General features: G+C 44.0%; 1 protein-coding gene across 1 annotated transcript in view; it reads right to left on the reverse strand.

Annotated features, from left to right (window-relative positions):
• The window catches only part of lamb2 (laminin, beta 2 (laminin S)), a 63,072-nt gene that overhangs the window by 13,542 nt on the left and 31,892 nt on the right, over positions 1 to 17,638 (reverse strand). Inside the window, exons 14-26 of the mRNA XM_079581012.1 lie at positions 15,859 to 16,017; positions 15,590 to 15,717; positions 14,231 to 14,357; positions 13,977 to 14,169; positions 11,998 to 12,141; positions 10,880 to 11,111; positions 8,877 to 9,046; positions 8,553 to 8,777; positions 6,311 to 6,528; positions 4,554 to 4,650; positions 4,262 to 4,443; positions 2,729 to 2,919; positions 1,166 to 1,350 (exon numbers count right to left, since the gene is read on the reverse strand). Of these exons, the coding sequence (XP_079437138.1) occupies positions 1,166 to 1,350; positions 2,729 to 2,919; positions 4,262 to 4,443; positions 4,554 to 4,650; positions 6,311 to 6,528; positions 8,553 to 8,777; positions 8,877 to 9,046; positions 10,880 to 11,111; positions 11,998 to 12,141; positions 13,977 to 14,169; positions 14,231 to 14,357; positions 15,590 to 15,717; positions 15,859 to 16,017 (2,251 nt within the window). The remainder of the gene's footprint in view (positions 1 to 1,165; positions 1,351 to 2,728; positions 2,920 to 4,261; positions 4,444 to 4,553; positions 4,651 to 6,310; positions 6,529 to 8,552; positions 8,778 to 8,876; positions 9,047 to 10,879; positions 11,112 to 11,997; positions 12,142 to 13,976; positions 14,170 to 14,230; positions 14,358 to 15,589; positions 15,718 to 15,858; positions 16,018 to 17,638) is intronic.

Genomic DNA, 17,638 nt, shown 5'->3' on the forward strand with positions numbered 1-17,638 from the left:
AAAAAGACAAAAATTTCATAAAAATTTGACTAAAAAATAAAAAAAAAATGACTAAAAAGGACAAAAATGTGACAAAAATGTGATAAAAAACTGACAAAAACTGACAAAAAATTGACGCAAAAAATGACTAAAAAGTTACTAAAATGTGATAAAAATTTGATAAAAATTTGATTAAAAATTGACTAAAAAATTACAAAATATTGACAAAAAAAATTGACAAAAATGACAAAAAAAATGACAAAAAAGTTACAAAAATACCCAACAAAAAAATGATGGAAAAGAAATTGTGATCCAAAAGCCGTGAAAATAGCAACAAAACTGAGACGAAAAAAATGGTGGAAATGTGACAAAAAAGTGACGAAAAATTCATGAAAAAGTGGCAAAAATGTCACAAAAATGTCACAAGAAATTGACAAAAAATGGATGAAAAAAATTGACAAAAATTTGACAAAAAAAATGACAAAAATATGATAAAAATTGACATAAAAAATTACAAAATGTCACAAAAAATGACACAAATTTGATTTAAAAAAACACGAAAAAATGACAAAAAATTGGACAAAAATTTGATAATAATGTGATAAAAAATGACAAAAATATGACAAAAAAAATGACAAAATGTGACAAAAAATTGACAAAAAGGCCAAAAAAATTACAGAAAGTGACAAAAAAGTGATGAAAAATTGACAAAAAAATTGGCAAAAATGTGATAAAAATGTGACAAAAACAACTTGACCAAAAATTGAAAAAAAAAGTTACAAAAAAGAGTTGAAAACCCCCCAAAAAATGATTCAGGCGGGTTCAGGAGTTAAGAGGCTAAACATTTATTATTATAGTAAAAGTTTCCATCATAGGTCGCCAAAATTCACGGCGATGCTTCTCGACCCCTGAAGTTGTGGCTCATTTAAACCTCTACAGTTCAACTTTACCCAAATCCATCAGGGCACAGCCGACAGCCCAGTTTCACGCCTCATTTGAAAGCTAAGACCTACAAAATTAATCTCAAAGGAGCTTTTTCCAATCACTTTCTGTCACATTTTTGTCGCTCGTTTGTTGCTGTTTTGACACTTGAAGAAGAGCTCAGATTTGGGTAAAGCCGGAGAAGCTGTGCTCTGTCATGGTGGAGGTTAAGAGGTTAACGCTCTGACCCCGGTCCCGTCCTCACCTAAGAAGTTGGAGTTCTTGAGCACGTCGAGCTGCCGGTGCAGCGTCTGCGAGGTGAGGTTCAGCTCCCGCGCCTCGCGCTCCACGTCGCTCAGGTCTTTGCTCGCCTCCGTGTTGGTGTCCTGCACGATGGTAAGCTCCGCCTCCAGACGGTTCAGCGTGTCCGTGGTGTCGGCGATCTGCGTCCTGAGAACACACGACAACGGGTCTGTAACAACGCTCATCGCCACGGAAACCAGAGGCTCCGGCGGCCATGTTGGGATGGAAACGGGCAAATAAAACTAGAAACTAGATCATTATATCAATATTTAATGAAACAGTCGCTCCAGGACTTCGTGTTGCTGCAATAACAACTGCTCACGCAAAATCAAGTAAACGCCACAAAATCAGTGTGGGAGGTTAACTTTTCCAATAAGCCAAACATCGCTACATCACTAATATGATTAGCTCTGCACTGCAAAAAGTGTTTCTAAGCAAGTAAAAAATGTCTTACTTTAAGAAATAAGTTCTTATTTTTTCCCTAAAAAGTAATAATGTCTCACTGAGCAAAGTTTTCTTGAGTAAAAAAACATTATTTTATGAAATAAAATCTGGCCATTTCTTGTTCAGATAAATTTGCTAAAAACATGATCATTTTTCTTGTAACAAGAAAAACTTTTTGAATCTTCTTCAGTTTTAGACAAAGAATATTTTTTCTTATTTTAAGAAAAACTCAGATCAACAACTCTTAATGTAAGAACTGATTCTCACAGACAGATAAAACATTCCCTTCTTTAAAGTGGGCGGCTCGGTGGCTCAGCGGTTAGAGCCTCAGCTTCACAGCTCGAAGGTCCTGGGTTCGATTCCCACCAGGACGGGGCCTTTCTGTGTGGAGCATGTTCTCCCCGTGTCTACCACTAAAAACATGTACAATAGGTGATACAAACATGTACAATAGGTGATTCCTCCAGCAGGCGATTCTGACCCTCAGCCTGGCTCCACATCATGGAGGCGGGTCTCCGGGCGCGGCAATACTTTCCTTAAATATTAGTATTTATTAACAACAATTTGCTAAAAAATGTGTAATTTAGAACATTTTACTTAAATCAAGCAACATTTAAGTAAAATATCCACCATTTTTCACTAAATAAGAATGTTTTCCTTAAATTATTCAATTTTTGTGGACATTTTGCTTAATTCTAGTTATTTATTTGCTTAAATTGAGTTTTTCTTTCTTGTTTTATGATGAGAAAAATATTCTAGAAATAAGAATTCTTAGCAAGAAAAAAACACTGACCCCATTGGCAGAATTTTTCCTTAAAACAAAACAAAACGTCTCATTTTAAGATTGTTTCCCTTGTTTTTAGTCGGGCACTTTTTGCAGTGTGGGAGACGTGACTAAAATAAGTCTGAGATGCTTTATGGAAACTCAGACAAACTTCTGCTGCAGCTGAGCCTGAGATCAGAGGCTCTGACATTTCTCCCTCAGATACAGAGTTACTTATTGCAGTTGTTAAAGCCTGGCCTGCAGCTCCACATTGATGAGCCCTAATGGCCGCCACATTCTCCTGTTCCTGTTCCTCACCTCAGCTCCTCGATCAGCCCCATCAGCACCGTCACGGCGGCGCTCGTCTTGTTGCGTGAGTGGACGATGCTCATGGCGAGGGACAGTTTCTCCTCCAGGTCTTTGAAGGCCCTCTCGTAAGGTCCGGTCAGGCCCGTGGTCTGCAGCTCGTGAGCGCGAGCCGCCAGCGCCTTGGTGCGCACGGCCAGGTCCTGGGACGGGCACAAGCATGAGTCTGTTAGACATGTGACATACGAGCGAGGGCTGTGGTTCAAACATCTGCTCCAGGTCCTGGGACGGGCACAAGCATGAGTCTGTTAGACATGTGATTCTGTGGTTCAAACATCTGCTCCAGGTCCTGGGACGAGCACAAGCATGAGTCTGTTAGACATGTGACATACGAGCGAGGGCTGTGGTTCAAACATCTGCTTCAGGTCCTGGGACGGGCACAAGCATGAGTCTGTTAGACATGTGATTCTGTGGCTCAAACATCTGCTCCAGGAAACAACACAAGAGTCGACAATATCAGGTCCAGAAATGGGGAAAAACTGGAAAGAAATGGGGGAATTTTTGGAGAAATTGTAGAAAAATTAAGGAACAATTGTGTTTAAAAATGAGTCAAAAACAGGGGGAAATATTAGTTACAAAAAAATGGGCAAAAAAAAAAAAAAAATAGGGGAAAAAATTGGCTTTTTCCTCACGTTTTTCCATTATTTTTTGGTTGGGTATTCAACTCATTTTTGTAACTTTTTTTTTCATTTTTTGTCATTTTTTTGTTTGTTGTTTTGTCAAATTTTAATCATATTTTTGTAATTTTTTAATCAATTTTTTGTCATTTTTTTCATCGATTTTTTGTCAAATTTGTGTCATTTTTTGTCGCATTTTTTGTCACATTTTTGTCATTTTTTCATAAATTTTTCGTCATTTTTGTGTCAATGTTTTCTCACTTTTTTGTCACATTTTTGTCATTTTTTTGTCACATTTTTGTCATTTTTTTGTCACATTTTTGTCACATTTTTGTCACATTTTTGTCATTTTTTTGTTACATTTTTGTGTTTTTTTTGTCATATTTTTGTTAATTTTTCGTCAATTTTTTATCAATTTTTTGCCACTTTTTCATCAATTTTTTGCCACTTTTTCATCAATTTTTCGTCATTTTTTTGTCAATGTTTTCTCACTTTTTTGTCACATTTTTGTCACATTTTTGTCATTTTTTTGACACATTTTAGTCATTTTTTTTGGTATTTTTTTGTCAAATTTTTTGCACATTTTTATCAATTTTTTGTCATTTTTTCATCCATTTTTTGTCAATTTCATGTGACATTTTTGTGATATTTTTTGCCACTTTTTCATCTATTTTTCATTCAATGTTTTCTCACTTTTTTGTCACATTTCCATCATTGTTTTCATCTCAGTTTTGTTGCTTTTTCACACCTTTTTTCCAGAAGCTTTTGGATTGGGGTAAAGCCAAACTTGAGAAAATGTGCTCGTTTCAGGTGGGGGTTAAGGGGTTAACGCTGGCGCCCCCACATGGACCAGCCTGGTGCCGCTCACCTGCACGAGGCGGTCCCAGTCGCCGAAGCACTGGTGGCAGGGCAGACAGTTGGGGAAGAGGCCGGAGAAGCCGCGGGCACACTGGTCACAGCGGACGCCCGACACCCCGGGGCGGCACGAGCAGTGACCCGTCCGGCGGTGGCACTGGGGGCCGTCGATGCCGCGCCAGTCGCAGTCGCAGGCTGCGGAGAGACAAGACGGAATAAATACAGAATATATACAGAGAATAAATACAGTCACAGGAGAAACAGATAAACACAGTCACAGGTGGAGAAGGTGAGAGTGAACTGACCTCTGCACTGAGTCCGAGGGTCGCCCCAGTAGTTTTCCCGACAGTCCGTGCAGGTCTTTCCCCCGAAGCCGCTGCGACACTGGCACTGCCCGCTGAGCTGCAACACAGCACCGGGAGATCTTAAAGGACTTAAAGGACTTAAACAAGACTTTAACACAAAGACATATTTTAACCTCTTCCCTCCCGTCTTAACTGAGTGTCTTTTCTCGAGTTCAGCTTTACCCAAATCTAAAAGCTTCTCAACTGGAAAACAACAGTGTAATGCTTAATTTGAAAGCTAAGCCAACAAAAGTGATCGCTGCATTTTTGTCACATTTTGCTGTTTTTTGTTGCTTTTTCATTACTTTTTTCGTGGCTTTTTGGCGTGATTTTGTCTCTTTTTTTGTCACTTGGCTAGGCTAATGCTAGGCTAGTGCAGGTCCATGGTATCAGCTAGCCTACGTTAAAAAGTGTGACCCGCTCCACAGAGCACCTGAGGCAAATCACTGATAACACCAGACTAACCATATACATGTCTGTGTCCATAGAGTCATTCAACCCCTTAACTCCCGCCTGAACCGAGCACATTTTCTCCAGTTTGGAGAAAAATAGCAACAAAACAAGGATGGAAATGTGACAAAAAAGTGATAAAAACATTGACAAAAAAGTGACGAAAAATTTATGAAAAAGTGGCAAAAATGTTACAAAAATGTCACTAGAAATGGACAAAAAAATGACAAAAAATGACAAAAAATGACAAAAAAATGACAAAAAATTGACGAAATCTGACAAAAACATGATGAAAAATTGCTAAAAAATTGATGAAAAAACGAAAAAATTTGACAAAAAAAATGTTCACAAAAAATGAAAAAATAAAATGACAAAAAAAATCTGATGACGTGAGGAAAAAGATCCTCTCGGTTCAGGCGGGAGTTAAGAGGTTAAAACACCTTATATTTGAGCAGCATCAGCTTCGTGGTTGTATAAGCTACGCGGCGGCGGAGTGATCTGTGAGAAAATAGTCCCTCAAAATGCGATCATTCATGAGATGCAGGTCAGTTATATTCCAAACATTACTCTATGACAGACATTTATATGGTTAGTCTGGTGTTGGACTGTGGAGCGGGTCAGATTGTTTTTAATGCAGGCTAGCTGATACCATAGACATGCACTAGCCTAGCACTAGCCTAGCGCCACGAAACTCTTCAAATATAAGAACTGCACTAAAATATCTCCAGAAATCAACAACACTCTGGACGGTAGTGCACGGTAGCGCAGCGGTTAGCGCCTCCGCTTCACAGCTAGAAGGTCCCGGGTTCGACTCCCACCAAGGACGGGGCCTTTCTGTGTGGAGTTTGCATGTTCTCCCCGTGTCTGTGTAGGTTTCCTCCGGGTACTCCGGTTTACCCTACCACTAAAAACATGTACAATAGGTGAATCCTCCAGCCAGGTGATTCTGACCATCAGCCTGGCTCCACATCATGGAGACGGGTCCCCGGGCGCGGCACGGCCGTCGACCACTGCTCCTTACGGGTTGCCCCAGCGGCATCGAAGGATGGGTTAAATGCAGAGAACAAATTTCCCTACGGGGACAATAAAGTTAACAAAACAAAACAAAACAAAAAACAAAAAAACTAGGAAATGAATCAAACATCCTGAAATATCCCTTTAAGACACTGATATACAATTTGCATAATAATTGCTGACGCAGTGTAGACGACAGATGTTTCAGGTATAGGTATAGGTATGGTTAAAGTACTGGTATAGAAATCTCGTACCTCGTTGCAGGCGGCGCTCAGGGCGTTGTTGGCGTCGCAGTCACAGGCCTGGCAGCCGCTCCCGCTCGTCAGGTTCCAGTGATTGGGCGCGCAGTGGTCACATGACAGGCCCATGACGTTGGGCAGACACTGGCACTGCCCGCTGGAGCGCTGGCACGAGCACTCGTCCCTGCTCGGGCACTGCCCCCTGTCTGTGCCCAGGGAATTACAGCTGCACCCTGCCACAGAAAGACCGGGGTCAACGAGTGAACGGACGCCATTTTAGTGCTTCTACAAGGACGCCATTTTAGAGCTCCTACAGGGACGCCATTTTAGTGCTTCTTCACGGACGCCATTTTAGTGCTCCTACAGGGACGCCATTTTAGTGCTCCTACAGGGACGCCATTTTAGTGCTCCTACAGGGACGCCATTTTAGAGCTCCTACAGGGACGCCATTTTAGTGCTCCTACACGGACGCCATTTTAGTGCTCCTACAGGGACGCCATTTTAGTGCTCCTACAGGGACGCCATTTTAGTGCTCCTACAGGGACGCCATTTTAGAGCTCCTACACGGACGCCATTTTAGTGCTCCTACAGGGACGCCATTTTAGTGCTCCTACACGGACGCCATTTTAGTGCTCCTACAGGGACGCCATTTTAGAGCTCCTACAGGGACGCCATTTTAGTGCTTCTACACGGACGCCATTTTAGAGCTTCTACACGGACGCCATTTTAGTGTTACTACAGGGACGCCATTTTAGTTATTCTACAGGGACGCCATTTTAGTGCTCCTACAGGGACGCCATTTTAGTGCTTCTACAGGGACGCCATTTTAGTGCTCCTACAGGGACGCCATTTTAGTGCTCCTACAGGGACGCCATTTTAGTGCTTCTACAGGGACGCCATTTTAGAGCTCCTACAGGGACGCCATTTTAGTGCTCCTACAGGGACGCCATTTTAGTTCTACTACAGGGACGCCATTTTAGTTTCTGGTTAGATGCTTTCATTTGGAGATGGATAGTGCCAGATCGTCTGCTCCGGAGGGACGGTCTGCTGTGAGTTTGTATAGATCTATGAGTTGGTTTGTCTAAAAATACAAATAATCCTAATCCTTAACCCCTTAACTCCCACCTGAACCGAGCACATTTTCTCCAGTTTGGCTTTACCCCAGTGCAAAAAAGCGTCTGGAAAAAAGCTGTGAAAATAGCAATAAAACAATGATGGAAATGTGACAAAAAAGTGACGAAAAATGTATGAAAAAGTGGCAAAAATGTCACAAAAATGTCACAAGAAATTGACACATAAATGACGAAAAAATGACAAAAATGTGACAAAATGTGACCAAAAAATTAAAAACAAATTGATAAAAATTGACCAAAAAAATGTCAAAAATGTGACAAAAAATTGATTAAAAATGGATGAAAAATGTGATAAAAAATGACAAAAAAATGACAAAAATGTGACAAAAAATTGATTAAAAATTGACCAAAAAATGTCAAAAATGTGACAAAAAATTGACGAAAAAATTACAAAAAAGTGACAAAAATTGACCAAAAAATTTCAAAAATGTGACAAAAAATTGATTAAAAATGGAAGAAAAATGTGATAAAAAATGACAAAAAAATGACAAAAATGTGACAAAAAATTGATTAAAAATTGACCAAAAAATTACAAAAAGTGACAAAAAATTGATTAAAAATGGACGAAAAATGTGATAAAAAATGACAAAAAAAGGACAAAAATGTGACAAAAAATTGATTAAAAACTTACGAAAAATTGACGAAAAAATTACAAAAAAGTGACAAAAATGTGACAAAAAAATTGATTAAAAATGGACGAAAAATGTGATAAAAAAAGACAAAAAATTACAAAAATGTGACAAAAAATTTATTAAAAATTGACAAAAAAATTACAAAAATGTGATAAAAAAAACCTTCATTTGTGTCATGATATCTCACGTTTTGACAGCAGACTGTCCCTCCGGAGCAGACGATCTAGCACTAACCTTTGGAGATGCTCATCTGACTGTGGACCACTGCTGTTGTTCCTGTGATGTTGATACATTCTTTTGAAGAGGAGCTGCTTGCATTCCTCCATGTTCTGCTGATACTAGCTGGGTTTATCTTTATCTACCAACCCAGTCCAGACGCCGACCTGAGCTCTACAACAGTGCTGTCACATTTCCCACAGTGCACTGGGAGAGTGGGCGGAGTCAGACAGAGACAGGTCGTTTCGTAACACATAAACCGTTTCCCGGACTCACTCCTGCAGTTGCGTCTCGAGGCGTCGCCGTAGTAACCGCCCTGACACGCGTCGCAGTGCGGCCCCTCCGTGTGGTAAAGGCACTTCAGGCAGCGACCCGTGGCCCCGTCGCACGCCACGCGGTCCGACATGTCGATGTTGTTGTTGCACTCGCACGGCTGGCACCGCCCGCCGGGCACCGCTGGGTTTCCAAAGTAACCGGGGGCACACTCCTCGCAGCGTGGGCCTGGGGAAGAGGGCGGGGTTAGAGGCGGGGTTATGAAGGCGGAGAGGGCGGAGCTCCGACTCACCTGTGTCTGATTCACCTGTGTCTGATCGGACTCACCTGTGTAGCCCAGTTTGCAGTTGCAGAGGATCTGGCGGCTGCGGTTGTCTTGGTAGCAGGAGGCGGCGAAGTGGCGCCCGCTGTTGGGGCCATCGGGACACGGGCACGGGCGACACTGGCCGCCTGATGCCTGGCCCAACGCCGGGTTACCGTAGTAACCGTTGGCACATCTGCAAAAAGGGACAGAAGGAAGGAAGAAATGTGGCTCAAAGTCTATAACGTGCTCATTGTTTTAAAACATCAGAGTCGGACATTTTTTCTCAGGGAAATTTTGAAATCTTCAAAATGGTGTTGTCTCCCCTCACCTCTCACACTTCTCTCCCCTCACCTCTCACACTTCTCTCCCCCTCACCTCTCACACTTCTCTCCCCCTCACCTCTCACACTTGTCTCCCCCGGTGTTGTCTCCCCCGGTGTTGTCTCCCCCTTACCTCTCACACTTCTCTCCCCTCACCTCTCACACTTCTCTCCCCCTCACCTCTCACACTTCTCTCCCCCTCACCTCTCACACTTGTCTCCCCCGGTGTTGTCTCCCCCTCACCTCTCACACTTCTCTCCCCTCACCTCTCACACTTCTCTCCCCCTCACCTCTCACACTTCTCTCCTCCTCACCTCTCACACTTCTCTCCCCCGGTGTTGTCTCCTCCTCACCTCTCACACTTGTCTCCTCCTCACCTCTCACACTTGTCTCCCCCCTCACCTCTCACACTTGTCTCCTCCTCACCTCTCACACTTGTCTCCCCCTCACCTCTCACAGTTGTCTCCCCCTCACCTCTCACACTTGTCTCCCTCCTCACCTCTCACACTTCTCTCCCTCCTCACCTCTCACACTTGTCTCCCCCCTCACCTCTCACACTTCTCTCCTCCTCACCTCTCACACTTCTCTCCCCCTCACCTCTCACACTTGTCTCCTCCTCACCTCTCACACTTGTCTCCCCCTCACCTCTCACACTTCTCTCCTCACCTCTCACACTTGTCTCCTCCTCACCTCTCACACTTCTCTCCCCCTCACCTCTCACACTTCTCTCCCCCTCACCTCTCACACTTCTCTCCTCCTCACCTCTCACACTTCTCTCCTCCTCACCTCTCACACTTCTCTCCTCCTCACCTCTCACACTTCTCTCCCCCTCACCTCTCACACTTCTCTCCTCCTCACCTCTCACACTTGTCTCCTCCTCACCTCTCACACTTGTCTCCTCCTCACCTCTCACACTTGTCTCCTCCTCACCTCTCACACTTCTCTCCCCCGGTGTTTTCCCCCTCACCTCTCACACTTGTCTCCTCCTCACCTCTCACACTTCTCTCCTCCTCACCTCTCACACTTCTCTCCTCCTCACCTCTCACACTTCTCTCCCCCCTCACCTCTCACACTTGTCTCCTCCTAACCTCTCACACTTCTCTCCACCCTCACCTCTCACACTTCTCTCCCCCCTCACCTCTCACACTTCTCTCCCCCCTCACCTCTCACACTTCTCTCCCCCTCACCTCTCACACTTGTCTCCTCCTCACCTCTCACACTTCTCTCCCCCCTCACCTCTCACACTTGTCTCCTCCTCACCTCTCACACTTCTCTCCTCCTCACCTCTCACACTTGTCTCCTCCTCACCTCTCGCACTTGTCTCCTCCTCACCTCTCACACTTCTCTCCCTCCTCACCTCTCACACTTCTCTCCTCCTCACCTCTCACACTTCTCTCCTCCTCACCTCTCACACTTCTCTCCCCCTCACCTCTTGCACTTGTCTCCCCCTCACCTCTCACACTTGTCTCCTCCTCACCTCTCACACTTGTCTCCCCCTCACCTCTCACACTTCTCTCCTCCTCACCTCTCACACTTCTCTCCTCCTCACCTCTCACACTTCTCTCCTCCTCACCTCTCACACTTCTCTCCTCCTCACCTCTCACACTTCTCTCCTCCTCACCTCTCACACTTCTCTCCCCCCTCACCTCTCACACTTCTCTCCCTCGGTGTCCCCCTCTTACCTCTCACACTTGTCTCCCCCTCACCTCTCACACTGGTCGCCCCCGGTGTTGTCCCGGCAGTGGGTGCAGGCCCCGCCCGTCTGCTCACACTCGTCGGCGTGCCCGTTGCACTGGCAGGGTCTGCAGTTTGGGAAGCCCCAGTGCCCGGACTGGCAGCGGTCGCAGCGTGGCCCAAACGCCCCGGGGCGGCACTGGCACTGCCCCGTGAACTTCTCACAGAGACGGGACAGGGCGCCGTCGGTGCTGCAGCCGCACGCTGGGGGAGAGGCGGGGTTAAACACTGGCATCATGTAGGGGCGGGGCTTAAAACACACCGATACCTGAACGATACTTTCCCCGATACCGATACTAAGATATGTGTCGTCCAGAAGCAGAAAACAGATCTTTATTATTTTTTACATCATTATTTTATATTTATTTATACATAATTTTTTATCTTTTATTATTTTTATTTTTTTTCTCATTTTATTTATCTTTTTTCCTTTTTTTTCCTTTTTTTAATTTAATTTAATTTAATTTATTTGTTTTGTTTTGTTTTTATTCATTTATGTAATATTGATTGTTTATCTGTCTGGCCTTAAAAAAGAAAAAAGAAAAAAAATGTGCAAAAATGAGAACACAAACTGGGAAAACAGGGAAAAAAATGGGAAATAATTGGGAAAAAATGGGGCAAAAAAAGGGAAATAATTGGGAAAAATGGGGCAAAAAAGGGAAATAATTGGGAAAACAGGGAAAAAATGGGGCAAAAAAAGGAAAATAATTGGGAAAAAATGGGGCAAAAAAGGGAAATAATTGGGAAAACAAGGAAAAAATGGGGCGAAAAAAGGGAAATAATTGGGAAAACGAGGACATTTGGGGTGAAAAATTGAGGAAAATTTGGAAAAAAGGAGGGAAATAGGGAAAATATTAGTGATTAAGAAATGAGCAAAAATGAGGGGAAAAATTGGGAAAAAATAAGAAAATAAATAAAAATGGAGGGAAAAAAATCCAAATCAGCAAAAAATCAGCATCAAAACTTGGATCTAAAGAGAGATTTCTTCCGGCTCCTGCTTTCGATACTTTCATTTTTCCGATACCAGAAAAACTTAAGCCCTCGCCCTTTAGAAGACGTGAGACTCAGGTCGGACTCAGGTTAGACTCACCGATGCAGCCGTTGGGTCCGAAGCCGTAGGTTCCCGGGGCACACTGGTCACAGCGCCGTCCCATCACGTTCTGCCGACAGTGGCACTGCCCGCCGCGCACGTCACACAGCGAGCTGAGGGCGCCCTGCGGGTCGCACTGGCACGCTGCACACATCGCACAACATCACTTTAAAGAGCTGAGGGTGCCCTGCGGGTCGCACTGGCACGCTGCACACATCGCACAACATCACTTTAACGTGTTTAACTTAAGAAATGTTTATGTGACATCACCGGGTCTGAGCTACTACAGCCCAAACTCTCTTTACAACGCTGACTCTCTGACATTTATCCTGATGTGACTCTGACATGTCTGTTTTTCTTTATTTTTACAGACTCCACTCAAAGGAAGGTTTCACCAGAGGCGGGAGACTCGAGTCACACGACTGGACTCGGGACCTGACACTGACTTGACCAAAGCTCTAAAAAGACTTGACTTGAGACTGAACTTGAGGCCAGTGACTCTCAATGACGCGCTGTGACTTTATATTATTATTTATTTGAGTCAAACTGTTGAAAGATCAGGATTATTTTTTATTTGGGCAATTTTACATTCATGTTGTCCTCCAGAATTCATACAGTGTGGGAGAGTAGGCTGAAGCATTAAGCTTATAGGTGCATATATGTTCAATTCCATATAGATTGACATATATACATCCAGAAACTAACAGAAATAAAATATTAATTCATATTTATGTTTCTGACTGCAGGAAAAGCAGCTCATGTTTAAAAGACTCTGGTTCCAGTTTCGAGACTTGCCTTTAGTGACTTTCTCCCACCTCTGGTTTTTTACACACGGATTTCTACAGATCTGATTTATTCAGCTTTGAACCAAAAAACAAGAAACTGATTTGTTTTCCAGAAAATCTTAGGAACTAATAAACTAAATAACTAAATAAAAGCACACATTTAAACCTGGCTCTGTCTAATATTTAGATTTATCGCTCAAAATATCACCAGTTTTACTTTGGAAAAGTTTGGAAAAGCCCAATAGTCGTTTCAGTCCTAGTTTGAACCGAAAAACAAGGAGAAATCTGATTTTTTTACAGTTTTCCCCGAATCATTAAGAAACTTCTGCTGCAGATTTATTTTATTGATAAATGAGTTACCAAGACTTTTTCAGAGGGAGCTTGGATTTCTTGTTTAGTTTTAGTTTTTTAGTGGAAAAATCTGTTAAAACTGAATTTTCGCCTTATTTTTTTGACATTTAAACCTGAATAAATCAGGCTAAGAACTAGATATTAAAAAATCCCTCTGGAAAACTCTTAAAAATCTTGTTCAGTCCGAGGCTGGAAAAAGTGAAGTCTCTCGGAGCGACTGACGTGGAGAAAGTGTCGCCACAATGAGAGGAAAAAGTGTTTTGAGAAAAAGGCCGTGGAAATCACGTTCTCCCATGTAAGTCTATGGGGGAACACGGAGTCAGTGCAATATTTAAACACGTTATTGTGAAGATTTGGGATGTTTTTTGTTTCCAGGTGAAAGTTTTTATGTTCAGAGACAGATCTGGCCCAAAACATGAAAACTGAAAAACAAAAAAATAGTTTTGCCTATAGTGTGTAACGCCTCATTTGAAAGCTAAGACCGCCAAAAGTGATTCTACCCTTTTGTCACATTGTTGCTGCATGTTTTTGTTGTTTTTTCGTCCGTTTTTTGTCGGTTTTTCGTTGCTTATTTCGTTGCTTTGTTGTCATGTTTTCGTCACATCTTAGTCACTTTTTTGTCCCATTTTTGTTGCTTTTCTGGCTCACTTTTTGCTATTTTGATGCTTTGCTTTTAAGCTCTTAGATTTGGGTAAAGCTCGGTTAAGGCGGGGGGGTTTAAGAGGTTAAGGAGAAAAGCCAGTATTTCCTCACTGAACATGCGTCAGATGTTCCTCACAGTCATGCATCTACAGCAGACGTTCCACAGTAAACTACCCTGTGACCCTGTGGGCGGGGACTGACCGAGCGCGCCGTCGTACATCAGCGCCGACATGCTGCTGATGAGTTTGGCGCAGGCCTCGCTCATGACGGGCCGGGCCACGCTCCTCGCCGTGTCGTGGCAGCGGTAGCGCTCGAACGCCTGCCTCCGGAGCGCGGCGGCCGGGTCAGCGGAGCCGAACATGTCGAGGGACGAGTGTCGCGGCATCAGAGCCATCTGCGGGGGAGAAAACAGCTGTAACATCTGTGTCTGAGGAAACATCCAGATGTTCACTCACCGAGTCCACCAGGATGTGGTGGGCGGAGCTCTGGACCGAGTTCAAGTCCTGGTATCGTCTGAAGTCGAAGCGAAGAGTGTACGAGACGCCTTTCTCCAAACACAGCGGCTTCAGCGGGACCACGAACCTGAGACCATCCGACCCAAACAGGACGGGGGTAATGTGTTTAGATATAATATTCAGAGACACATTATCGCCATTCCACACCATTCATGGCAATGGGCCCATTTAGTGTGTCAAATTAACATTTCGGTGAAGTTTTGGTGAAGTTTCGGTGATGTTTCGGTGAAGTTTAAGTGGCGTTTTGGTGAAGTTTCGGTGACGTTTCGGTGAAGTTTCGGTGAAGTTTTAGTGACGTTTTGGTGAAGTTTTGGTGAAGTTTCGGTGAAGTTTTGGTGAAGTTCTAGTGACGTTTCGGTGAGGTTTAAGTGGCGTTTTGGTGAAGTTTCGGTGAAGTTTTGGTGAAGTTCTAGTGATGTTTCGGTGAAGTTTCGGTGGAGTTTTGGTGAAGTTTCGGTGATGTTTCGGTGAAGTTTTGGTGAAGTTCTAGTGACGTTTCGGTTAAGTTTTGGTGAAGTTTCGGTGAAGTTTTAGTGAAGTTTCGGCGACGTTTCGGTGAAGTTTCGGTGAAGTTTCGGTAAAGTTTTGGTGAAGTTTTGGTGAAGTTTTGGTGAAGTTCTAGTGACGTTTCGGTGAAGTTTCGGCAACGTTTCGGTGAAGTTTTAGTGAAGTTTCGGCGACGTTTCGGCGACGTTTCGGTGAAGCTTTAGTGACATTTCGGTGAAGCTTTAGTGACATTTCGGTGTAGTTTCGGTGAAGTTTCGGTGAAGTTTCAGTGAAGTTTCGGTGAAGTTTCAGTGTAGTTTCAGTGAAGTTTCGGTGAAGTTTCAGTGAAGTTTCGGTGAAGTTTCAGTGAAGTTTCGGTGAAGTTTCAGTGAAGTTTCGGTGAAGTTTCAGTGAAGTTTCGGTGAAGTTTCAGTGTAGTTTCAGTGAAGTTTCAGTGAAGTTTCGGTGAAGTTTCGGTGAAGTTTCAGTGTAGTTTCAGTGAAGTTTCGGTGAAGTTTCAGTGAAGTTTCGGTGAAGTTTCAGTGAAGTTTTGGTGAAGTTTCAGTGAAGTTTCGGTGAAGTTTCAGTGAAGTTTCGGTGAAGTTTCAGTGTAGTTTCAGTGAAGTTTCTGTGAAGTTTTGGTGAAGGTTTGGTGAAGTTTTAGTGATGTTTTAGTGGCGTTTTGGTGAAGTTTCGGTGAAGTCTCGGTGAAGCTTCAGTGAAGTTTCGGTGAAGTTTCGGTGACGTTTCGGTGAAGTTTCGGTCGCGTGGTAGTGAGTGTTTTGTACAGTGAATAGTTGTGGTTACTCAGACCTGGTCGTCGCCGGCAGAGACAGCAGGAGGCGATCGTCGTCCGGGATGGTGTTACCGCAGGCGGAGCTGGTGGGAATCGGCCCGGGACGGGTCAGAGTCACCCGCACCTCCTCCCAGTCACGGGGCATCTGCCAACGGGACGGGAACGGGTTAGTATCACCAGGTTATTAACGGGTTAGTATCACCTGGTTATTAACGGGTTAGTATCACCTGGTTATTACCGGGTTAGTATCACCTGGTTATTAGCGGGTTAGCGGCGGCGGCGTTACCTGTGACTCGTAGCGGATCAGCAGGTCGTACTCCATAGAGAACGGCACGTTGTCGATTGTAAACTCCAGTGTGCTGCTCTGAGGCACGCGGGCAAAACCCAGGCCGGTCCAGGAGGCGGGTCTGCCGGGCTGGTGCTCCCTGACCTCCACCGAGCAGCCCTGAAACACAGGGGAGGGCATCCGGGTCAGTAACTACACTGTACAAACACACGGGAGGGCATCCGGGTCAATAACTACACTGTACAAACACACGGGAGGGCATCCGGGTCAGTGACTACACTGTACAAACACACGGGAGGGCATCCGGGTCAATAACTACACTGTACAAACACACGGGAGGGCATCCGGGTCAGTAACTACACTGTACAAACACACGGGAGGGCATCCGGGTCAATAACTACACTGTACAAACACACGGGAGGGCGTCCGGGTCAGTAACTACACTGTACAAACACACGGGAGGGCATCCGGGTCATTATCTACACTGTACAAACACACGGGAGGGCATCCGGGTCATTAACTACACTGTACAAACACACGGGAGGGCATCCGGGTCAGTAACTACACTGTACAAACACACGGGAGGGCATCCGGGTCAGTAACTACACTGTACAAACACACGGGAGGGCATCCGGGTCAGAAACTACACTGTACAAACACACGGGAGGGCATCCGGTTCAGTAACTACACTGTACAAACACAGGGGAGGGCATCCGGGTCAGTAACTACACTGTACAAACACAGGGGAGGGCGTCCGGGTCATTAACTACACTGTACAAACACACGGGAGGGCATCAGGGTCAACAACTACATTGTAAAAGTGTAGTGACGTTTTGGTGAAGTTTCGGTGAAGTTTCAGTGACGTTTCGGTGAAGTTTTGGTGATTTTTCGGTGAAGTTTTAGTGAAGTTTAAGTGAAGTTTCGGTGAAGTTTCGGTGAAGTTTCAGTGATGTTTTGGTGAAGTTTCGGTGAAGTTTCAGTGATGTTTTGGTGAAGTTTCAGTGACGTTTTGGTGAAGTTTCGGTGAAGTTTCGGTGAAGTTTCGGTGAAGTTTCAGTGACGTTTTGGTGAAGTTTCAGTGAAGTTTCAGTGATGTTTTGGTGAAGTTTCGGTGAAGTTTTGGTGAAGTTTCAGTGACGTTTTGGTGAAGTTTCGGTGAAGTTTCAGTGATGTTTCGGTGAAGTTTCGGTGACGTTTTGGTGAAGTTTAAGTGAAGTTTCGGTGAAGTTTCGGTGACGTTTTGGTGAAGTTTCGGTGAAGTTTCGGTGAAGTTTCGGTGACGTTTTGGTGAAGTTTCGGTGAAGTTTCGGTGAAGTTTAAGTGATGTTTCGGTGAAGTTTCGGTGACGTTTTGGTGAAATTTCGGTGAAGTTTAAGTGAAGTTTCGGTGAAGTTTCGGTGAAGTTTCGGTGACGTTTCGGTAAAGTTTCAGTGACGTTTTGGTGAAGTTTCGGTGACGTTTCAGTGACGTTTTGGTGAAGTTTCGGTGACATTTTGGTGAAGTTTTGGTGACGTTTTGGTGAAATTTCGGTGAAGTTTAAGTGAAGTTTCGGTGAAGTTTTGGTGACGTTTCAGTGACGTTTCGGTGAAGTTTTGGTGAAGTTTCGGTGAAGTTTAAGTGAAGTTTCGGTGAAGTTTTGGTGACATTTCAGTGACATTTTGGTGAAGTTTTGGTGAAGTTTCGGTGAAGTTTAAGTGAAGTTTCGGTGAAGTTTTGGTGACGTTTCAGTGACGTTTTGGTGAAGTTTCGGTGACGTTTTGGTGAAATTTCGGTGAAGTTT

Source organism: Gobius niger (genome assembly GCF_951799975.1).
Source record: "Gobius niger genome assembly, chromosome: 22".
Classification (NCBI taxonomy): Eukaryota; Metazoa; Chordata; class Actinopteri; order Gobiiformes; family Gobiidae; genus Gobius; species Gobius niger.